A 25,336-nucleotide genomic window follows, 5' to 3' on the forward strand; every position below is an offset into this window, starting at 1 on the left:
GTGCACCAATCTCGATTAACAGTTAACCGCAGTTAAGTCGATATGTAATCCTGTTCAACGCAAATTTCTGGTGCAGCAACATCGATCTAAGTTAAACGAGGGAATCGACTGCGGTTACATTTAACCGTGGCTCTTTCCCGGTTTTCTCGACATAACCACGGTTTAAGAAGCATGCGCTATTAAGATGGCAGCACGTCTTGATATAATGGATGGCAATGAGGAAGAATTGTTATACGTTGACCTTTTCAACGTGGCCGAAATCGGGTTGGAGTGATTGTGAAAAGGGGAAACCTTTTTGAAGATTTTGGTGAAAGGAAGTTTGAAGAGAGATTTCGTCTGACGAAAAAAACAGTGTGATGGTTATTAAACCAAATTAATGATAGGTTAGAATTTCCTACTGATCGGAATAATCCTATTTCACCGATGAACAGAACTTTCTTAACGCTATTTTGTCAAAAACTGATATTTTGAGCCCGTGGCTGTATACAGAATATAGGTTGACTCTTAGATAGAAGATTACAGCACCCAGTCACTTTTTATAATGCTATTTATTTATTTAAGCAGCGCTGTTACCGGTTTCGATTCGACAGATTCATCTTCAGACGGCTAGCTCACGTTTTACATTAGATTTTGCCTTTTGTTTCCCCACCTGAAGAAATTTCCTTGGGGTGATGGTGCCCTACAACCAAAACAAGATGTAGATAACGTCTTTTTAACTGTAATTGTGCCTCACAACGATTTTAAGTGATGGAAACAGATTATTATTATTAAAGGGACATAATGGCGCGGATTCTTCATCGTAAGTAAGCGAAACATCTTCCCTTTAATAATAATGTCCGAAAGAACAGATACCATCTTCATGCAGTCAAGTTTTGCCGGCACGGTAGTTCAGCGTGTTCGGTCAGAGGCTTTAGCTACCCTTTGTAATAAAAAACTGAGTAAACGGATCAACGATCAACCTGAACGAGTGTTATCGGACGTCCGCCACGAACAAATTCAATGAAAAATATAGAACAAAATGAGACTAAAAAAATGGACAGAGCATCTGCCATGTAATCAGGAGATCCCGGGTTCGAGTCTCAGTCTGGGCACACATTTTCAACTCTCCCCACTGATGTATATCAACGCCTGTCGACAGCTTAGGGTCTTGATTTAATTATCATTCTAAGATAGCTGCATGGTCACCGATGGTATCTGTTCTTTCGAAAGAACAGATACCATCTTCATATATTTGCGAATATGTCCATCTTCCAAACAGTGGCAAGGCAGTATTACGCTTTAACACATACTTTAAACACAGAAATCAACATACGTGCATTTTTCTCTTGACTCTGGACGCAAGAGCAGTTCCTTTTTTATCCGTAGAAAAAAGTAATGCGGAAATAAACGAAATACGCTGCTTCAGTCAATAGGTATGAGAATAAAGTATGTGAAAACGAGACGTAACTATTTGGAATAGCAATTATTATGATCGAGCGGTATTAATGGAACCATTTTTGTTTGTTAACTTTCGTCAATAAGGATTTAAAGTTATCAGTAGTAGGAAAATACGAGGTATCCGCGCTGTAAGCAGAAATAATATGCCAGACATATTTTGTACAGTCGGTGTCAACAACCTGTAACTATTTATTTATTTATTTAACCTGATTTGTTTAGGGCCCTCAACCCTCTCTTATATCGGACCAACGTTTCACAAATGCTCAAATGTGTGTGAAATCTTGTGAGACTTAACTGCTAAGGTCATCAGTCCCTAAGCTTACACACTACTTAACCTAAATTATCCTAAGGACAAACACACACACCCATGCCCGAGGGAAGACTCGAATCTCGCCCGGAATCAGGCGCACAGTCCATGACTGCAGCGTTTAGACCGCTCGGCAACGTCTCACACGTACAGTAATTATTACATCATAGTTACCTAAGAAAATAACAATTTTAGTATGACAACTAGTTTTAATAATAATAATAATAATAACCTAATAATAATAATAATGATGATGGTGGTGGTGGTAGAAAAAAAGAACAGTTTATAGGTCTACTAAATGTAGGTTTTCTGATACAGCGAGTTCTGGGAAAAGGAAATTTAAAGAGACTGTATCGGCTAAGAATAATGGGAAGCGAGCAAGATCAGGTTGGAAAGGGGGACGTACAAGAGCAACGGATGCATACAGGGACAATGGTAATCTTATAGTTGCTTCAGTAAACGTGTCATAACCTGCCTTCTGAAGACGGAGATATTATTTTCTTCTCTAATGTAAAGCGGGACAGTGTTCTAGAGGCGCCTCCTGCTACAGAGGACTTCGAGAAGATGGCTGAACGATGGAATGGGACAGAAAAGATTTTGGGCTGTCGCGAAAGGGCATTTTTATACAACACCATCAGATGCTATTAAACAAATGTTGATGTGCTACGAATTTTTATCTCCGTGGCTCTCCCAATGTTAAACGAATACGCTGTCCTTTTTAAAAAGAACCCACCCCCTTCTGCTGTGTCTATTTTATTTAAAACGGAGAAAGTAAGTCAGCATTGATAATTATCAGTATCATATAAAATTATCTATTTAATAAAACACTTTATTTTTCCCATATTTTTATTTATATTGTTTCCCTCTATGTCAACTGATCAAAGAAGTGTAACATCCGCAAATCTGCAAACAGGTGTGTGCTTGGATTCAAAGGGGACAGGGTATGAAATACTAAGCCCTATTATCTTCTTCTTTTTTTCTTTCTGATTCTTCTTCTTTTTTTCCTCCTCCCTCTTCCTTGCCTCCTCCCGTGTCTCTCTAGGGTCGACATTGATATAGAGGTTGTGGTTGCCCTTCAAGAACGTTTTCTACATTTTTGTGTAGCTTGTATCTGAGGCAGGAAATGGATACTAGCCTGGTATGCACCTAGTTCCATGTGGGAAACCGCCTGTATACCACAGCCAGGCTCGCTGGCTCACCAGCTCTCGATGTTAACCGCGATGCGGACTAGAACCAGCCCAGAATCCCGGAATCGGAGCGTTAACGCGTTCGGCTGTCCGAGCTGATAAGGAATAAGCCGCATTTAATTAAAAAATTACTGCGAAATAAAAGCAAAATAATGGTAATCTGTGCGAAAGTGTAAGCCTGTTAAGTCAGAATCTGCTGCTGTACTTAGATCAGAATAACGAAGTGACTGACAGCTGCTTGTTCACAGGACGACTACTATAACAACCACCAACCAGAGAATCAGGTTAAGGAAGGGTGCATACGATCGACAGTAGGTGGCAGACAGAAATGTCAACGAATAAACGCACACTTCAGACTGTTTCTGGGAACGCGCTCACGACCTACAGTTCGTGGATAGTTATGAATGAAGATGAATATCTGAGATATCGACGATGAAGACAAAATCGACGAGTGCAAGTTCATCTCTTGGGAAACGTTAAGTTGAAGGTCGCTTGAATAGGCCAGACGCTCAACATGAAGAACATGGTAAACGTTTATGATTTGTTTTCACAAGAGATCAGCATCAACGCAAGTTTTGAGACCTTATCCTAACCAGTATTTGGTGTGAAGAAAAGGATTTTTATAGATTATGTAGTGCACGGGGCAACGGCGTTGCCGCAGTGAATACACCGGTTCCCGTCAGATCACCGAAGTTGAGCGCTGTTGGGCGTGGCCGGCACTTGGATGGGTGACCGTCCGGGCGGCCATGCGCTGTTGCCATTTTTCGGGGTGCACTCAGCCTTGTGATGCCAATTGAGGAGCTATTCGACCGAATAGTAGCGGCTCCGGTCACAGAAAGCCCCTCCTATCCGCATCCTCATCTGAGGATGACACGGCGGTTGGATGGTCCCGATGGGCCACTTGTGGCCTGAAGACGGAGTCCATGTAGTGCAAGGCTTATCATGGAATTCACATTTAGAATTTTGGCAGTTTTTGGAGGATATTCCACAGAAGCTTAGGTTTAGTATGCCACATACTACTCATATTTTTCAAGCAGCACACAGCTCTGTAAGAAAGAAAGGCGGTATTAGATTTGAAGGCAGATTACATGGAGATTACATGGACCACTCTTTGAAAGTATATCACTGCAAGGCACAAGAGGTACAAATGGCGAAATGCAAATTAGGGATTATTTCGCCGATTACTTTGTCACCACTTGTGTCAGTTCATTGGCGGTATGATGAAGCAGCTAAGTAATACATATATGAAGTTAGAATTTCCTTACCCCGCTTTATTTTATCCTTCAAATCCAAATCGTTTCAGTTACCAATAAGCTCCACACATACTTCCTCCCATAGTTTTTTTATTTATGTTTCTGTCATGATATTCTGCACTGCTAGTATGATAACCAAGGACTGTATTAATATACATTTTTAACACAACGCATCAACACAGAGTGACAACTCAACCGATAGTCGTGTGCTTAAAGCCATTTAAACGCGTATGCGTATCGTATCAGGATCGAGTCGGTAGGAAAATAGAGCTTGTCTCATCTTTTTTGTCAGCCCGACTGTTTTGTAGGTCGTGTGCTTGCCTCTATTACAATACATGATGTCTATTACAATCAACAAAATAGCCGGTGACCGACAGCCTGCCGTGTGTACCTTCCACAGTACCGCATTCTATTCTGCTCTGTCCGCCGTTGTCATGTCGCTCTGCTACCTCAGGGGCTAGCTACCACTGTCAGTTGCAGACGACTCTTGCGGCCGGTAACGTAACATCAGTGATTCGTCTTTGTTGTTTGCATTGTTTCTCTGTGCGGCGTGTCTACTTTACTTGACTTAATGCGCTAAATTGGTTGTGAAAGTGCGCAGGAAAATGAGAAGACTGCTACCACCCGGCGAAGCAAACCGATACTGCACGATAACGACCAGCGTATCCAGAACGGAAATGCCCAGGTGTTGCTGCAATAGCCATATTGTGTGCGCAGACAAACTGACATCACCCCTCCATAACCTGCTGCCATTCACGTTATTTTGATCAGGGTATAGGTAACATCCACCGCGTATCTTCATCCCATGCATTGCAACGTGCTCTGATCCTCGGAATTCGCAATGCGTTCGAGACGTTGCCGTTCAAGCTTATCTCACTCTTTAACGACGGCCATCCTTGCATCATCCAGCGTCAACCTACCTCACATTAGGCATGGTGATGTGTTGTGTTTTTCTTGTTTCCCTATTTTTGTCCTCCCCATATATATCGCTTACATAGAAGCCGATTACTGAAGTGATCGATACCCACTGGTGTCGAAAGGTTCCTAATATGCACCAAGCTTGATTATATCACTAGATAGACTGTAGTAGTTACGCAGAGATGAAAACTCCTGCAAGGACAGACTAGCTTCGAGAGCTGCATCAAACCAGTGTCTGAACTGAAGACCACAGCAGTAAGCTAATAATAGCAGCAACAACAGGTAGTAAAATTAGGTCACTGGGGTTCCGTGCCTCAGTCTCTGAAAAACATAACTCTTATACGATCGCTTCGTGGACTGTGTGTCTGTGTGTGTATCCGACCATTAATACACCTTTTCCTCAGTAACGGGTAGACGTATCAAGTACAAACTTATGTCGCATATTAAGGTCCAGTATAAAAATCTGAAGCTTCTAAGTCAATGCAATCAAAAAGATACAGACGTTTGTCACATATTTTGATACTCGAGAACTCACTCATCGAAACCTACAGACATGAAACTTAGCAAGGGGCAAGGTTTCACAGTAAAGGAAAGAAAAAAATTGTTAATTTTTAATTCCATACGGTCTAAGGCGCTGCAGTCATGGACTGTGCGGCTGGTCCCGGCGGAGGTTCGAGTCCTCCCTCGGACATGGGTGTGTGTGAAACTTCCTGGCAGATTAAAACTGTGTGCCCGACCGAGACTCGAACTCGGGACCTTTGCCTTTCGCGGGCAAGTGCTCTACCATCTGAGCTACCGAAGCGCCGGCCGTTGGTGGCCGAGCGGTTCTAGGCGCTTCAGTCTGGAACCGCGCGACCGCTACGGTCGCAGGTTCGAATCCTGCCTCGGGCATGGATGTATGTGATGTCCTTAGATTAGTTAGGTTTAAGTAGTTCTAAGTTCTAGGGGACTGATGACCTGAGATGTTAAGTCCCATAGTGCTCAGAGCCAAGCTACCGAAGCACGACTCACGCCCGGTACTCACAGCTTTACTTCTGCCAGTACCTCGTCTTCTACCTTCCAAACTTTACAGAAGATTTCCTGCGAACCTTGCAGAACTAGCACTCCTGAAAGAAAGAACTAGCACTCCTTTCTTTCAGGAGTGCTAGTTCTGCAAGGTTCGCAGGAGAGCTTCTGTAAAGTTTGAAAGGTAGGAGACGAGGTACTGGTAGAAGTAAAGCTGTGAGTACCGGGCGTGAGTCGTGCTTCGGTAGCTCAGATGGTAGAGCACTTGCCCGCGAAAGGCAAAGGTCCCGAGTTCGTGTCTCGGTCGGGCACACAGTTTTAATCTGCCAGGAAGTTTCATATCAGCGCACACTCCGCTGCAGAGTGAGAATCTCATTATGGGTGTGTGTGTTTGTCCTAAGGATAATTTAGGTTAAGTAGTGTGTAAGCTTAGGGACTGATGACCTTAGCGGTGAAGTCCCATAAGACTTCACACACATTTGAACATATTTTTGTACTCGTAATTACATAACACGAACAAATATTTTGTAATTTTTCGTCCATCTCTATGTTGGTGTCGGCTCGTCTGCTAAGACACTTTGTCTCTATAACCGGTCGCCGTTTCAAACTCAAATTTATGCCACGTACTAAGGTCTAAAGCCCTTTGGCGGTGAAAAAATTGTAAGCTTCTAAGTTAGTGCAATCAAAAGAAACAGCCATTTATGTCACATATTTTGATACTCGGAAACTCCCGAGCTTTCCGTTGCCCTAGAATCATGAAATTTGGCAAGACGCAAAGTTTCACAGTTCAAGTAAGGAAAAATCCTAAAATTATTAATTTGTAATTACATGACACGAAAAAATATTTTGTCTTTTTATCCGTTTGTGTGTCAGTCTGTGAACAGGATGACTTATAAAATTCAAATTTATGTCACTTACTAAGGTCTACGGTCCCTTGGCAATGTAAAAGATTTAAGATTCTAAATCAGTGCAATCAAAATATGCTGCCATTTATGTCATACATTTTAATACTCGCAAACTCACTCATCCAGACCTATAGGGCACTTCCCGTTGACGTTGAATCATGAAATTTGGCAAGAAGCAAGGTTTCACAGCACAAGTTAAAAATTCTGGAAGTTGTTATTTTATGATTATATCACATAAAAATACCTTTTCGCCATTAGAACATACACTGCATTTATCATCCATCAAAAACATAGTAGACGATTGTTACTGCATGGAAACATAAAGTGTAAGTTGTAGTCAATTTTTTGTAAGTAAATAAGTGTTATATTAAATCTTCTGTATCGATATACGAGGGCAATCCCAAAAGTAAGGTCTCCTATTGTTTTATAACTACAGAACTCTGTTTGTGTGGCAGTTGGTCACACTGTTACGAAGAGTGCTTTACGCGCTGTGTGTAAACATGCGCACGCCGTACTGAGGCGCTCAGTCTTGTCTTGGCAGCCGTTGAGAGTGGAGCTCCCGTAGGATGTTACCGCCAAGTGCGAATTGGGCGCAGTTATTCGGTTTTTGAACGCAAAGAGCACTGCGCCGACTGAAATCCATCGCCAATTGAAGGAAGTGTTTGGTGAGCCATGCATATATGTCAGTTGCTGCTGGTCGGACCGAAATTCACGACGAACAGCATGGCGGCGATCTAGTATGACATGGGCATACAAAAACTGTCACAGCGTCAATTGTATCGACAGAAATGGTGATTATGACGAAAAAAAGCTAAATGTTCAAGCTGTAAACTGATGTAAACCATTGTGGAAATAAACAGATCTACGTACTTATAACAAAAAAGGATATCTTACTTTTGGGATTACCCTCGTATATAAACTGAAATCCTCTGCTCGCTTCTTTCTGTATGTTCGGACTAGTCTGACGAATTACTGTAGATATTTTGATAGGATTTTAGAATTCCTGGGACCAATATCTTCCCAGTATCTATAAGGAAACAGGCAAAAATCTTGGAGATTCTTATATCACGAGAATCTGCAAGATTATATATATATAATAGTCTGCGAACCGAGAACCTCAAAGATTTTTGCCTGTTATATACTACTGGCCATTAAAATTGCTACTCCAAGAAGATGACATGCTACAGACGCGAAATTTAACCGACAGGAAGAAGATGCTGTGATATGCGAATTATCAGCTTTTCAGAGCATTCATACAAGGTTGACACCGGTGGCGACACCTACAACTTGCTGACATGAGGAAAGTTTCCAACCGATCTCTCATACACAAAGAGCAGTTGACCGGCGTTGCCTGGTGAATTGTTGTTGTGATGCTTCGTGTAAGGAGGAGAAATGCGTACCATAACGTTTCCGACTTTGATAAAGGTCGGATTGTAGCCTATCGCGATTGCGGTTGATCGTATCGCGACATTGCTGCTCGCGTTGGTCGAGATCCAATGACTGTTAGCAGAATATGGAATCGGTGGGTTCAGGAGGGTAATACGGAACGCCGTGATGGATCCCAACGGCCTCGTATCACTAGCAGTCGAGATGACAGGCATCTTATCCGCGTGGCTGTAACGGATCGTGCAGGCACGTCTCGATCCCTGAGTCAACAGATGGGGACGTTTGCGAGACAACAACCAACTGCACGAACAGTTCGACGATGTTTGCAGCGGCATGGACTATCAGCTCGGAGACCATGGCTGCGGTTACCCTTGACGCTGCATCACAGACAGGAGCGCCTGTAATGGTGTACTCAATGACGAACCTGGGTGCACGAATGGCAAAACGTAATGTTTTCGGATGAATACAGGTTCTGTTTACAGCATCATGATGGTCGCATCCGTATCTGGCGACATCGCGGTGAACGCACATTGGAAGCGTGTATTCGTCATCGCCATACTGGCGTATCACCCGGCGGGATGGTATGGGGTGCCATTGGTTACACGTCTCGGTTACCTCTTGTCCGCATTGACGGCACTTTGAACAGTGGACGTTACATTTCAGATGTGTTACGACCCGTGGCTCTACCCTTCATTCGATCCTTGCGAAACCCTACATTTCAGCAGAATAATGCACGACTGCATGTTGCAGGTCCTGTATGGGCCTTTCTGGATACAGAACATGTTCGGCTGCTGCCCTGGCCAGCACATTCTCCAGATCTCTCACCAATTGAAAACGTCTGGTCAATGGTAGCCGAGCAACTGGCTCGTCACCATACGCCAGTCACTACTCTTGATGAACTGTGGTATCGTGTTAAAGCTGCATGGGCAGCTGTACCTTCACACGCCATCCAATCTCTGTTTGACTCAAAGCCCAGGCGTATCTAGCCTGTTATTACGGCCAGAGCTGGTTGTTCTGGGTACTGATTTCTCAGGATCTATGCACCCAAATTGCGTGAAAATGTAATCACATGTCAGTTGTAGTATAATATATTTGTGCAATGAATACCCGTTTATCATCTGCATTCCTTCTTGGTGTAGCTATTTTAATGGCCAGTAGTGTATGTAGTTAGGTCTGCAGGTAAACCTGAGTACACGAGTTCTACTCCCACTCGGCCGTTTTTCCTGATGTTACAGTTTGGGTCCAGCAGCGTGTATTTAGATGGCAATACGATTTTCATTAGCGAGTGCTGAAGTCTGTCCGTGAGAGTGGGGCGTGTGGTGTTGCAGACGAGGTGCCGGCGTGGCTGATCCGCGAGAAGCGCGTGCTGGCGGTGAGCATCTGCAAGCCGGACGCGCCGCCGCACCTGCTGCTGCTGGGCCGCAAGCCCGAGTACCCGCTGACGGTGGCGGCGCGCCTCGGCCGCTCCATCACGGGCGCGCGCTTCCGCTCCGGCTTCCTCTGCACCGCCACCGTGCGCTTCACCTGAGGCCGCCGGCGCAGCCGCCGCCGCTACACCCACCCCGCACCGTCCCACTCTCCCATCGCACCGTCTAACATGTAAAACTCGCCAATAAAACTTTTTTTACCCGACTTCTTTGTACTTTATTACGAGCGACCACTAAATCCTTCATTGAAATTAATCCGTGCAAATTATAAAAATGGATGTACGTACGTAAAATTCTATGTCCTGACTTGGCAGAAAATCCTAAGAAATTTTCGTCTTATGTCCAAGCAGTAGGTGGATCAAAACAATATGTCCAGACACTCTGTGACCAAAATGGTATTGAAACAGAGGATGACAGACTAAAGGCCGAAATACTAAATGACTTTCTCCAAAGCTGTTTCACAGAAGAAGACTGCATTGTGGTTCCTTCTCTAGATTGTCGCACAGATGACAAAATGGTAGATATCGAAATAGATGACAGAGGGATAGAGAAACAATTAAAATCGCTCAAAAGAGGAAAGGCCGCTGGACCTGATGGGATACCAGTTCAATTTTACACAGAGTACGCGAAGGAACTTGCCCCCCTTCTTGCAGCGGTGTACCGTAGGTTTCTAGAAGAGCGTAGCGTTCCAAAAGATTGGAAAAGGGCTCAGGTCATCCCCGTTTTCAAGAAGGGATGTCGAACAGACGTGCAGAACTATAGACCTATATCTCTAACGTCGATCAGTTGTAGAATTTTGGAACACGTATTATGTTTGAGTATAATGACTTTTCTGGAGACTAGAAATCTTCTCTGTAGGATTCAGCATGGGTTTCGAAAAAGACGATCGTGTGAAATCCAGCTCGCGCTCTTCGTCCACGAGACTCAGAGGGCCATAGACACGGGTTCCCAGGTAGATGCCGTGTTTCTTGACTTCCGCAAGGCGTTCGATACAGTTCCCCACAGTTGTTTAATGAACAAAGTAAGAGCATATGGACTATCAGACCAATTGTGTGATTGGATTGAAGAGTTCCTAGATAACAGAACGCAGCATGTCATTCTCAATGGAGAGAAGTTTTCCGAAGTAAGAGTGATTTCAGGTGTGCCGCAGGGGAGTGCCGTAGGACCGTTGCTATTCACAATATACATAAATGACCTTGTGGATGACATCGGAAGTTCACTGAGGCTTTTTGCGGATGATGCTGTGGTATATCGCGAGGTTGTAACATTGGAAAATTGTACTGAAATGCAGGAGGATCTGCAGCGAATTGACGCATGGTGCAGGGAATGGCAATTGAATCTCAATGTAGACAGGTGCAATGTGCTGCGAATACATAGAAAGATAGATCCCTTATCATTTAGCTACAATATAGCAGGTCAGCAACTGGAAGCAGTTAATTCCATAAATTGTCTGGGAGGAGGCATTAGGAGTGATTTAAAATGGAATCACCATATAAAGTTGATCGTCGGTAAAGCAGATGCCACACTGAGAGTCATTCGAAAAACCCTAAGGAAATGCAATCCGAAAACAAAGGCCCACTGCTTGAATACTGCTCAGCAGTGTGGGATCTGTACCAGATGGGGTTGATAGAAGAGATAGAGAAGATCCAACGGAGAGCAGCGCGCTTCGTTACATGATCATTTAGTAATCGCGAAAGCGTTACGGAGATGATAGATAAACTCCAGTGGAAGACTCTGCAGGAGAGACGGTCAGTAGCTCGGTACGGGCTTTTGTTGAAGTTTCAAGAACATACCTTCATCAAGCAGTCAAGCAGTATATTGCTCCCTCCTATGTATATATCGCGAAGAGACCATCAGGATAAAAACTAGAGCCCACACAGAGGCATACCGACAATCTTTCTTTCCACGAACAATACGAGACTGGAATAGAAGGGAGAACCGATAGAGGTACTCAAAGTACCCTCCGCCACACAACGTCAGGTGGCTTGCGGAGTATGGATGTAGATGTAGATGAACGTATGTATGTATGTTCCACATCTCCTACTAAAGCACTGGACTTATTTCAACCAAACTTGGTACACATATCATCTACTGTCTGGAAAGGATCACTATTGGGGTAAGAACCACCCACCTTTCAAAAGGGTGGGGGTAGGGGTGACAAAGTAGCATAGCCTATGACACGTGAATACCCATACTTTGGTTATTCAGTATTTAAGAGTGAGAGCACTTAAAGACTTGCAAGAAATTTTACATGTAATTTCAAACCTGAACGAAATTTCTCTCGCTGAAGAGGCTCACAAAATAATAAAAGGAAAAAAGTTTGTCGCTTACATTTTCGCTGTTCATGCAGTAAAACTGCTAGACTATAAGAAGCATGACGTTTTAATTTGTTACTTCTTTACTGATACCTCTATTCGCAACTCATTTCGCATACGGCATCCGCATAAGTCGTTGAAAGAACCTAGAAAAATGCCGTCTTACGGCGTGTAGTTCAAGACGTGTGATGTCATAAACACTGAAATATGTGAGCAAGCATGACTTTTTAATTTATTACTTCTTTACTACTAACTCTGTTCAAAACACATTTGGAGACGGTACACACATATACCATTGGATGTACCTCCAAAATTACATCATTGTACAGCACATAGTTCAGGAGATACGACGTTGTAGACATTACGATGGGTGAAAATGAAACTGTAGGGCGAAATTCGCTATACATACAGGTGAAATATGTGTGCAAATATGTTAAATATGTACGAAATACATTTGACATGTGCGTATGCCATCAAAGTCACAGGCACAAACCTCATCCTAGACCCTGGGACGATTTCAGTCAAATCTGGTACATATATTAGTTGCAATCTGGAAATAATTACTTCAGCGATAAGAACCACCAGCCTCCAGCTTGGGTGAGTGTGATAACGTAGAGACGGAAGCGAGGACGACGATATGGACAGCAGTGAAGGAGAAGAAGGAGATAGGCACATATAGGAGGAGGTGGAGATGGACAGAGATAAGGGAGGGCGAAATGGACAGACAGATGGGACAGAGAAAAGAAAGAGGAGATGATCAGCAGGCAGGGGCAAGAAGAGACAGGCAGAGAAATGAGGCAGGAGGGGATGGACAGAGGGGGAGGAGGAAATGGAAAGACAGAGGGAAGAGGAGGAGATGGAGGCAGAAAGGAAAGAGGAGGAGATGGACAGACGAGGAGGGAGGATGAGATGAACAGAGAGAGAGAGAGGAAAGAGGAGACTGACGAAGAAATGGGAAGGAGGAGATTGACAAAGGGTGGGGGAGGAGGAGATGGAATTAGAGGGAGAGGAGGAGATAGAAGGGGCAGGAGCAGATTGACAGAAAGAGGGGAGAGGAGGACAAGGACAGAGGGAGATGCAGGAGGAGATGGACAGAGAGAGGGAAGGAGCAGGTCTAGAGCGACAGAGAGGAGAGAGAAGGGGATGGACTAATAGAAGACTGGAATAAATAACTACCCAGGTAACACTGGAATTCTTAGCTAGTAGCATTATACAGAAGCTCATATGCTGTTGATGGATTATGAAACAGAATTTTGAAAAGTCGTTCCACCTTAATAAGTCATGTCCTTAGTTACAGGTACATATGTAAAGCATCACGCACAGCGAATTTTTTCAGGCAGGAACAACACATGCAGCTATTAATCGTCTTTGTAAGAAAGATGACAAGAAACACTTAAACCGTTATCGTCCAATTTTCTTAGTGATATCTTTTCTCAGAATATTCGAAGAGTAATCTCACATTTAATTACAAACAATTTATTCACCGTACCACAGTTTGGATTCCAGAAGGGTTGCCCAACTGAGAATTCTGTTTACGCATTCAACCACCAAATGCAGGGCGACGCACAGAAAGCCGGCCCTGAGCAGTGTTGCCAACTCTCCAAAAAGAAATACGCTAAATGTTTATACAAGAGAAAAACAAAAAGAAAGCTGAAATAAAACAAGTTGGATTAGTGTGTTGTTTTACTTTTGCAATAATTATACTGTGTTACAGATTAGCCTGAATCTACATTTATTTGTAAATTGTCAGATCTACTGGGCATTAAAGTAATACAAACAATTAACTGCGAGTGTATAGCATTATTTGAATTACATATGCTTGCTAAGGTGGAAACAATAGATTTGTATTGTGAAAAGTTCAAAACAGATTATATGTGGCACTATACATATTAATTTAAACAATAATTTTTATCCATGAAACATACATTTAGAGAAGACGAGTTACTCTCACTATTCTCCATATTCAAGGATACAATTTAACTTTGATTTTACACCCAAGACATTTTTGTGAGTTGAGTTATCAGCATGAGCAGGCATTGATGGGAGCATGTATGTTGTTCATGTATGTGGGATATTTACGGTAGCTGTCCTTCGAATAGTATTTTCTGGGGTTGAGAACAAGCAGGCAGTTTGGTCACTTAGTAATAAATCTTGCAGTGGACGTTTGGAGCTTGAAAGTCACGTGTAGGTATTAGGGAAAGGAACATCTCAAAGCACTTACCGGGGACAGAATGCTGGGCCCAAGTATTTCTTACACTGGTGTGCAGACAATGCATTCGGTCAAAGAGGCGAAAAAACTGCCTACCTGGACCTACCTGTTAGGTGCCTCTTGCCACAGCAGGGCACTGTAAAAATTTGCGAGTTTCCTTATTCACCATGGGCAGGACACTATCGAGGGAACCATCAGATGGTGTCATCCCTCTGCCTGCTTAGCTTTTTGGGAAGGCTCAGGCCTTCAAAATGGTTTTAGACGGAACACAACATTGATGGATGCTCTGAAATGGTCTGTGTTGGGCTACAGAAACACTTCTCCTAGTTTAGCATGGGCCCCTTATAAGACACGCGTTAATGTTATAGGGCGTCCGGATAATGATCTCCATGATACACGTGTTGTTCACTTCAGTGTTATATGGAAACTCAAAACCTACCGTATAAAGTGACCGTGGAAAAAAACAAGTTGGGAGTATAATCTCTCCTACTCTCTGTGAAGGACTTTGCGAGTCAGAGACTGGCTGCTTCTCCTGAAAGGAGAATAATATTAACTTGATTGGCAGTGAAGTAGAGCAGGTATGTTAGAGGGGAGACATAGAGTTCGTGAAGTCTTGTAATTGGCACAAAACCCTTGTGGGGGAGGCTGCAGGAGTGGTTTTGTGGAGTTTACTGAGATTTGATTGAAAGTGAGGAGAGGAAACATTTGGTCTTCCGATTCAGACTATAGTCTGGAGTGGGTCTTCTGATTCAGACTAAGGTGTGGACAGGATTCTGGTCTTGACTTTTGTTATGAGTAGGCTGTACTTGGGACACTTGTCCTGAACCGTGACTTCGCGCTAGCACTGGTCTTGACTAGGGAGCCTGGGGTTAGGACTTAGCTGTACCGACAGTTCATTCGTGACAGGTCTGCCGCCTTGACGTTTGGTCTCCTTGTGTGCACTGCCGTATGAGTGAGTCAAATTGGTTAATGGTATGACCAGCGAACGGGAGTATCACACTCTGGAACCTGACGAGGTTTCAGAGCTCCATTAGAGAGTAATTGCGGAATTACACGCGCCGCACATCGCTGCTCTGCAGACGCTAGAACTACGACGGTCACCTGAGACAGCGCCACACATCAAGAAAACGGGTACGTTTTTTAAGTGTCGTGACACCAACAGTACTGAGAAATGTCTTCATTAATGTTAACACTAATTATGTACAGTGTACGGATGTGAACTGACTCGTTCCACATCATTTGGATAAAACAATCGTTCAAATGATCTACGGAACATATAATTAACTAATCACGTCGAAGCAAAGACAATGCGACGACTCGGAGAATTAAAACTGATGAAAGGGACCATTAGTGGCACTTCAAAGGAAACATTAGTTCACACACACGACCTTATTTAGACCAATTCTCGAATATGCAGCGCCTGCCAAGATGGCTAATCCGAATCAAAGACAGAGAGAAGTCTAAGAACAGTAACAATATATGGTATAATACGGCAAACAACACCACATACGAAACAGCCAAAATATATATACCTTTAAAATACCGACTCTTCGAACTTTCTGGTGAATGCTAAAACCGGACTTCACAGATTAAGCACTAGTATGGTTACGGCAAAGTTATTTCATTTCAGTTACCTGTTACATACAACAGCCCATTACACGAAGAAAACATACGAAGTTTACAACTAAACAGAACTGAAAACAGGACTAGTCAGCGACATCAACAATACAAAAACGTTTTACACGGACTGCTTAACAGTAGCAAAGTTTCGTTGACTTACTAAAACTATTTAATGTCTGTGTGAGTGTGTGTGTGTGTGTGTGTGTGTGTGTGTGTGTGTGTGTGTGTAAATTCCTAAGGGACCAAACTGCTGAGGTCATCGGTCCCTAGACTTACACACTACTTAAAATAAGTTGTGCCAAGAACAACACACACACATGCCCGAGGGAGGACTCGAAACTCCGGCGGGAGGGACCGTGCAATCCGTGACATGGCGCCTCAAACCACGAGGCCACTCAGCGCGGCACTATTTTATCAAGCAACGTCTTTCGAAGCACAAACCTCATCTTCAAGTTACAATGACAATACAAAAAATATTCAAGACATAGATATTAAAATTGTTGTTTATAGTCTGGGCATGTCTGTGGTCATCCTGCGGAGAAAGATAAGAAGAAACTATTTCGACGGAATATCCACTTCGTTTATTGGTCTCCTGTTCACACAAAATAATTTTAAATAATCACTGAAGTCGTTCATATGAAAGAATCTATCTTCTTGTGGTGTGTTCAGTTACCACCACTGTTATGGTTCCCTGCAGGGCTGCCCAGGATACGGTGGCCGATGCACATGATCAATTTTCGTCCGAGGTGCTGGGCGAGTTCATTTTCAGAAGGGGAGGCCATTGTTTGCCCGACTTCGGCCGGTTGGCGAGGCGCTGCGATGACAGAGGCGCACGGCCTGCAGCCTTTCACGAAACTTTTATACAGAAACCATTCGGTACAAAAAATCATTTTTGCGTTATTTATACCTCTATCTGTCAATTTTATGATGACATGTCCATCATTTATTAATGGTCATAGTTACTGTGATTCTTGTATTTAAGTAAGATACTGCGCGAACTTCGAAATGGTTTGCAATCACAAATAGATGTCATGGTCATTATTATTGTGTTACTTGCATTTAAGTAAGATACTGTACGAACTTCGAAAAAGTTTGCAATCAAAAATAGGTGTCACTGTGATTTTACGTGTGGTGCGTATTGCGTAATATGTCGTTGTGTACGAAATTTAGCTAAGATATTTAATTTCTCTTCAGATTTGGGTGGAGGTCTCTGTCACCAATCTCAAAACAAAAAAAAAAAAAACTTATATGGCGCACTCATTTGTGATCATGCATGTCAGTGATAAATCCAGAATGAAATATCAGAAATAGTTCTCATATTTCATAAGAGATATGAGATATCGAAAAGAGCTTTTCGCAAATGATAGCACGCAAAGAGGAGAGTTCACATGCGCTACAGTTTGGAACCGAGCGACCGCTACGGTCGCAGGTTCGAATCCTGCCTCGGGCATGGATGTGTGTGATGCCCTTAGGTTAGTTAGGTTTAATTAGTTCTAAGTTCTAGGCGACTGATGACCTGAGAAGTTAAGTCGCATAGTGCTCAGAGCCATTTGAACAATTTTTTTTTGGAGAGTTCACATGGCTCTGAGCACTATGCGACTTAACTTCTGAGGTCATCAGGCGCCTAGAAATTAGAACTACTTAAACCTAACTAACCTAAGGACACCACACACATCCATGCCCGAGGCAGGATTCGAACCTGCGACCGTAGCGGTCGCACGGTTCCAGGCGGTAGCGCCTAGAACCGCTCGGCCACACCAACCGGCAAGAGGAGAGTATTTTGCTACATTCTTATTATCCCATATTCATTATCTACTGTATGATTCCATTAACCAAAAACTTTTCGTTGAAATACTTTAATTTTTAAGGGCCATCGATAGCTGGTGAAATGAGAAATGTTGTGGAGTTTGGAACAACATGCTGCTGTTGTTATGGTCTTCAGTCTGAAGACTGGTTTGATGCAGCTCTCCATGTTACTCTATCCTGCACAAGCCTCATCGTCTTCAAACAGCTACTGCAACATGCATACTTCTGAATCTGTTTACCATATTTATCTCTTGGCCTCCCTCTACGATTTCTGCCCACCACACTTTCCTCCAGTACTAAATTGGTGATCTCTCGATATCTCAGAATGTGTCCTATCAACCGATCCCTTCTTCTAGTCAGCCGGCCGCGGTGGTCTTGCGGTTAAGGCGCTCAGTCCGAAACCGCGCGACTGCTACGGTCGCAGGTTCGAATCCTGCCTCGGGCATGGATGTGTGTGATGTCCTTAGGTTAGTTAGGTTTAAGTAGTTCTAAGTTCTAGGGGACTGATGACCACAGATGTTAAGTCCCATAGTGCTCAGAGCCATTTGAACCAATATTCTAGTCAGGTTGCGCTACAAATTTCTTTTCTCATCAGTTCTTTTCAGTACGTCCTCATTAGTTATGTGATCTACCCATCTAATCTTCAGGATTCTTCGGTGGCACCACATTTCCAACGCTCCTCTTCTCTTCTTGTCTAAAGCGTTTATTGTCCATGTTTCACTTCCCTACAGCGCTACCACTCCACACAAATACCTTCAGACAAGACTTCCTAAATCTGAAATTTATGCTCGATGTTAACAAATTTCTCTTGTTCAGAAACGCTTTTCTTGACATTGGTAGTCTACATTTAATATCCCCTCTACTTTGGCCATCATTAGTTATTTTACTGCGCAAATAAAAAACCCATCTACTACTTTACGTGTCCCCTTTCCTAATATAATTCACTCAGTATCACCTGATTTAATTCGACTACGTTCCATTATCTTTATTTTGTAAGTAGGCTGTTTAGGTTTTTTTATTGGTAACGCCACCTCTGTATGAAAATCACTGGCTGTGCTGTGTGCAGTCTGTGGCTGCTTTGCATTGTTGTAATACTCGCCATTGTAGTGTTAGGCAGCTGGCTGTGAACAGCGCGTAGCGTTGCGCAGTTGGAGGTGAGCCGCCAGCAGTGGTGGATGTGGGGAGAGAGATGGCGGAGTTTTGAAATTTGTCATGAACTGCTATATTTATATATGATGATATCAAGGTAAATACATTGTTTGTTCTCTATTAATATCTTTGATTTGCTAACTATCCCTATCAGTAGTTAGTGCCTTCCATAGTTTGAATCTTTTATTTAGCTGGCAGTAGTGGCGCTCGCTGTATTGCAGTAGCTTGAGCAGCGAAGATTTTTGTGAGGTAAGTGATTTGTGAAAGGTATAGTTTAATGTTAGTCAGGGCCATTCTTTTGTAGGGAATTTTAAAAGTCAGATTGCGTTGCGCTAACAAAATATTGTGTGTCAGTTTAAGCACAGTTATGTATAATTGTTCAAAGGGGACGTTACATATGGCGACCCTGCCAGGATACCTCACTGGAATCTTCTGATTTTTTTTCTTGTAGTTTGTGTAATTAGTGTAGCTATTGTTTATTGCTAGCGCGTAATTGTAGAGAAAATCTCCTTTGTAGTTGCAGTCTTTCATTGTTGTACAGTAAAACAGTTGTGGCATGCATGTAGATTTCGCAGCTGCAATTAACTAGATATTATTTTCAGTGCTATGTTAATGTGTTCTCTTATTTTTGATCTTCAAATTGTGTTTTTCTGTGTTATCGCGTGAAATATTGTGACAATAATGGCGTGTGAAAAACGTAACACTAGGCTCCAAAGTAAAATGAGAAATAATAGTGACGACGAGCGTAGCTTGCCACCACCACTGTGTAATGAATTAACAGACGTTCAAAGTAGTAATTTGGTAACTGTGCATAGGGAAATGGAGCGGGCGTCAAATAATGGTATAGACAGTGAAACAGGTAGTGAACAGGGAAGCATTATCGATCGATCGCTCGGCAACAGCTCGCCTCAGGAATCTGAAATGACAGGACTCAATTTTGCAAATACTGTGCATTCAGGGTTTGCGTCCTCACCGTTTTTTCAAATGAGTCAAGACACATTTTCCGCTTGTCAAAATGTGAATGTTGCCGGTGCAAATTCACTGCCGAAAAGCACTGAGGAACATGTTTCAGACACCAGTGCATTGTTATTACAATTAATGCAACAAATGGGACAAAAGCTTGAAAAGTTAGACACAATGGAACAACACCAGAGACAAACACAGCAGCAGTTAGACACAGTGGAACAAAATCTCAAAAAGTTAGACACAGTGGAACAAAATCTCAAAAAGTTAGACACAGTGGAACAAAATCTTAAAAAATTAGACTCATTGGAACAAACTCTTGAACAAACACGTGAAGACTTAACTACTGAGTTACATAACATTGAATCAAAATGTCAAAAAGTCTGTAATGACGTAAAAACACAAATTTGTGAGCATTTTCAACCTATTTTTTCGCGGCATGAAAATGCATTACAGAATCACGAAGCAGCCATAAAAGAACTGCAAACCACTGTTCATGAAAATCATGAGACCTTGTGGGCTAAAATTGACTCAGTTGCATCTACCGATTCGGTTACGCAACTTGCAAAAACTCAGGAAAACTTAAAGGACACAGTAGATTCGATTTCAACACAAATGGACACTCTGAAACTTGGTTCAGAAAAACACACTGAGGAAATGTGTTCACTATCGGAGAAAGTAGCCGAACTTTCGGATCAGGTCACTAACTTATCTACAAAGGTAGATGATGATCTGAATGACACAAGACCTGTAGCCTTCACTGACACAGAAGAGTATGAACAAATTAGAAAATTCAAACAGAATCAAAATCAAATCAATACACAGTACAAAAGAGAAATCCGGGAAGTACAAGATCAGCTGACACAGGTAATACAAGAATTACGTATTTCAGAGGATACTCGCGCCCCAATACGGGAAGAGGGACACAGAAATACGGAACAGCCACAATATAATAACACAGGGCATTTCGGAAGTTATGAAAGAAATTGGCAATGTGCACCGAATTTTGAGATGGAACGGCCGACACGACCTAACAATGACCGATATGCGACTCGCCGACATGATGATTTTGACTATAAGCTATTCATTACTACACGTAAATTCAAAACATTTAAGAATTCTGGCAACGACATTCATCCACAAGCATGGCTCCATCAATTCTCGCATTGTTTTCCTCCCAACTGGTCGTTAGAACACAGATTAGAATTTATGTGTGGCTACTTGGAGAATGAACCAGCTGTAAAATGCGATCGGTAATTCACGATTGCCACAGTGAAGGAGAGTTTTACCATGCCTTCCTCTCAGCATATTGGTCTCAAGCCACACAAGACCGGGTAAAACATAGCATCATAATGATGAAACGTTTCGAACAATCTGAATTTTCCAGTCTTATGAAATATTTTGAAGACATGTTGCATAAGAATCAGTATCTTTCAAACCCATACAGCCCCTCAGAACTCATCCGCATTTGCTTAATCAAACTGCCTGAACATTTACGACATATTATTTTGGCAGGACGTTGCAAAGACGACATTGAAGCATTTCAGGGACTCTTACAAGAATTAGAAATTGACACTGACAATTGCGGAATGCGGAAACAGGAACACAACAATTACAGGACACATCCGTCACAATTCCTCGATAATAACTGGACGCGACAAGGTTATTCTCACAACACAAATCGTGACCAAAACAGACACCACCCGTATGACAACCGTTGGCAGAGTAGTAATAATTACAGGGAAAGATCACCTCTCCGCGGTAATGACTATCACAGAGACAATCAGAGAAACAGACAATATGGGAACCAAAACAATTATTATTACGGGAGACAGAATAACTTGAGACGCAACGGTCCAGCGCGCAGTTACGATTCAGGGAGAAATTCTCCACCACTTAACCGACAAGAAAGAAACTACAGGAACTACCGACATGACGACAGACGATGTGATCGTAACGACAGACCTGAATTGCATCAGAACTGGCGGGATTCAAACAGAGCAGGGCCCTCTCGTCACGGTGAATTTGTAGAAGTTAGGTCTCCAAACCCCAATAACGACGCGCGCCAACAAAGAGACAATAGGCAATGACTCACACCGCTGGCAGCCACAAAACATACTTATGAAACTGACGACGCAGCTGCCGTAGCTAGTAATTACGTAAAAATGGAAGACATTAGGGACATCTTACTCCAGGAACACGACATAAAACATAACAACATTGCATATCCTGTGATTCACATTACAGTAAATGATGTAAAATTTACGGCAGTACTTGACTCTGGCAGTCCCATCTCAGTAATTAGTGAAACAGCCTTTAGCAAATGCAACAAATTGAACGATTGCCCCACACTTCCGTTACGTAAGATTAAATTACAAGGTGCAATCTTTGGAAAAAGTGTAGATGTACGCCAACAAACCAACTTAGAATTCTTTTGTCAAAGCCACAGCTTCTCTACGAACTTTCTTATTGTTCCATTATTGTCGACGGAACTTATATTGGGAGTAGACTTTTTGAATGAATTCAAAGCAATCTTAAACTTTCACGATGCTGAAATAAGTTTAGAGAAGGAAGGTAAGTCAATAGCTTTGAAATTTGAAGATTGGCTCTCAAACCATGACGAAGAAATCAATCGGCTTTACCTTCTGTTGGACAACAATTCGGAATTTTCTACGGAACTAGACACTAACAATCACTCTGCAAGAACTGACAGGGATGATATCGACGGCATATTTGAAATTAATGAGTTAATTCAGAATAAAATTCAAACAATTGAGAATTGTAATGACACTGATAGGCAGGACCTTTTTGAGATTTTACAAGAACATTCCACAGTTTTTACTCATAAAACAGGAACAATCAAGGGATTTCAACACCAATTTCGTGTTCGTGAGCATACTAAATTTTGTGTTACACCATATGTAATTCCAGCACATTATAGGGACCGTGTTAGAACAGAAATACAATCTATGCTTGACGAGGGCATTATTGAGCCTGCAGTAAGCTCATACAACAATCCATTACATGTTGTTGAGAAGAAAAATGGATCGATCAGGCTTGTCTTAGATTCGAGACAAATCAATACGATCATTATTCCTGAAACAGACAGGCCGCAAACGTTGGAAGAACTTCTTCAAAATTTTAATGGTGTAAAAGTGTTGTCTTCCATTGATCTCAGATCCAGCTTTTATCAGATCGAACTTCATCCAGAATGTAGAAAATACACAGCTTTCCTTTGTTTCGGCGTTTGTTATCAGTTTCGGAAACTTCCCTTTGGTTTGAACATTTCTTCAGCAGCATTCATTCGCGGGCTAAATTCCATATTGCCTGAGTTCTTAAAACGTCACATCACCTTATATGTGGACGATATTCTAATAGCAGAAGCTTCATGGGAACAACATAATCGCATCCTCAACAGTTTGTTACGCATTTTTGCAGAATCTGGAATTACAGTTAACTTGGAAAAGTCTGAATTCGGTAGGACAAAAGTGAAGTTTTTGGGACATATTATTTCTTCTGAAGGCATTCAGCCGGATCCTGAAAAGTTAGAAGCAATCAGAGCCATTCCAGTTCCATCTACAAAAAGACAAGTCCGCAGTTTTCTAGGTCTCGTAAATTTTTACCGTCGTTTTCTGAATATGCAAATTCTTGTTACACCAAAACTTTGTTCTCTCACTGGAAAAAATACTATTTGGAACTGGGACGAACAAGCACAGTTGGAATTCAATTCTTTGAAAGAATCGCTACTTAACGCGCCAATACTAGCTCATCCAGATCTGTCACAAGATTTCTGCCTTAGCACGGATTCTTCTAAAGTCGGTCTTGGTGCCCATTTATTTCAAGAAGCCATAGAAAATGACACTACCGTTCAGAAAACCATTGCTTTTGCTAGCCGAGTGCTAACAAAATCTGAAAAAAATTATTCCGTTACTGAATTAGAAGCTTTAGCTATCGTTTGGGCATTTAACAAATTCCGTTTCTTTCTTTCTGGTAAGCACGTAAAAGTATACAGTGATCATCGTGCATTACAATTTCTTATGTCTTCAAAATTAAATCATGACAGGTTAAAACGTTGGGCATTGTTTCTGCAAGAATTCCGCTTCACAATAGTCTACATTCCCGGCAAGGAGAACATTGTTGCGGACGCACTGTCACGCGCACCGGCTGGGCTTGAGAAAAGTACCACAGAAGGCAACCTCGAGAAAAATTTCAGTATTCTTTACATTCAGAAAGTCGCCTTTGAAAACTTCATCACCACATCTTTAAAGGACATTGCTCAGGAACAAGATAAAGATCCGATTTGGAAAGACATCAAGAGCAAATGGCATGAAAAGACACACACACAGATTCGGCATTATTATCTGGTTAGAAACAACATACTGTTCAAACGCTGCACTGTTGATGACAAGCTATGGGTACTTTGCATTCCTGACGATTTTGTTAATAAGCTCATTTGGTACATTCATTTCAGCTACGCACATTTTGGTCCACGAAAATGTTATCATATTCTTCGAACGGCTTGTTATTTTAACAATATGGAAAAAAGAATTCGAAGAGTCTTGTCTACTTGTAAACTTTGTCAAAAGGCGAAACCATCTACTGTCTCACATCGTGCTCCGTTGTTTCCTATTATTCCTTCTAAATTAAAAGAATTTGCTGCTGTTGATCTCTTGGGACCGCTTGTCAGAACATCCAATGGATTTTCGTACGTTCTAGTCGCTGTTGAACTTACTTCAAAATTTGTTTCTTTCACTCCGTTACGTAAAGCCACTGGACGATCTGTATCCAACGCCTTTGTTAAAAATTTCTTACGTGAAGTTGGCCACGTTGCTAAAGTCATTTCAGATAACGGACCGCAATTTAGATCTGCTGTTTGGTCACGCACGCTTCGGAATCATAAAATCAAACCTGTTTTTATTTCATTGTACTCACCACATTGCAACCCGTCTGAACGGATTATGAAAGAAATCAATAAGCTTTGCAGACTTTATTGTCACAGAAAGCATCAGCATTGGGACAGATATCTACAATTATTTCAAAATGTGCTGAATGAAATGCCTCATGATTCCACTGCTTTACCACCTACTCTTGTACTGAAGAATGAAGAACCACCGAACAGAATCAGAGAGCTTGTACCTTTCCCGAATACACGTAAACTTCGACAAAAAGACATAACTGATTTGGCTCTTAAAAATATAAAATCTGCAGCAGACAAAAGGAGAAAACTACACGGTAAAGCAAATGCAAAGAAATTGTATATTGGCCAGAAAGTTCTCATTAAAGCTCATTCATTGTCACATAAGAAGAAACACTTGAGTCACAAATTCTTTCTGGTTTACAATGGACCTTATAGAATCCGACGTATACCACATGATAATTGCGTTGAAGTTGAAACTCTGCGTACTAGGAAGAGTAAGGGTTTACACCACATTTCACATGTAAAACCGTT

General features: G+C 42.1%; 1 protein-coding gene and 1 pseudogene across 1 annotated transcript in view; both read left to right on the plus strand.

The window, feature by feature from the left end:
- LOC124777873 overlaps nt 1-10,030 on the plus strand; it is a 34,431-nt gene extending 24,401 nt beyond the window's left edge. The window contains exon 3 of the mRNA XM_047253412.1: nt 9,727-10,030. Within this exon, the coding sequence (XP_047109368.1) occupies nt 9,727-9,926 (200 nt within the window). The 3' untranslated portion in view covers nt 9,927-10,030. The remainder of the gene's footprint in view (nt 1-9,726) is intronic.
- Nucleotides 3,574-3,691, plus strand: LOC124778486 (annotated as a pseudogene).
- Nucleotides 10,031-25,336: the final 15,306 nt, after the last annotated feature.

This window comes from Schistocerca piceifrons, chromosome 2, assembly GCF_021461385.2.
Source record: "Schistocerca piceifrons isolate TAMUIC-IGC-003096 chromosome 2, iqSchPice1.1, whole genome shotgun sequence".
NCBI classification, from domain to species: Eukaryota; Metazoa; Arthropoda; class Insecta; order Orthoptera; family Acrididae; genus Schistocerca; species Schistocerca piceifrons.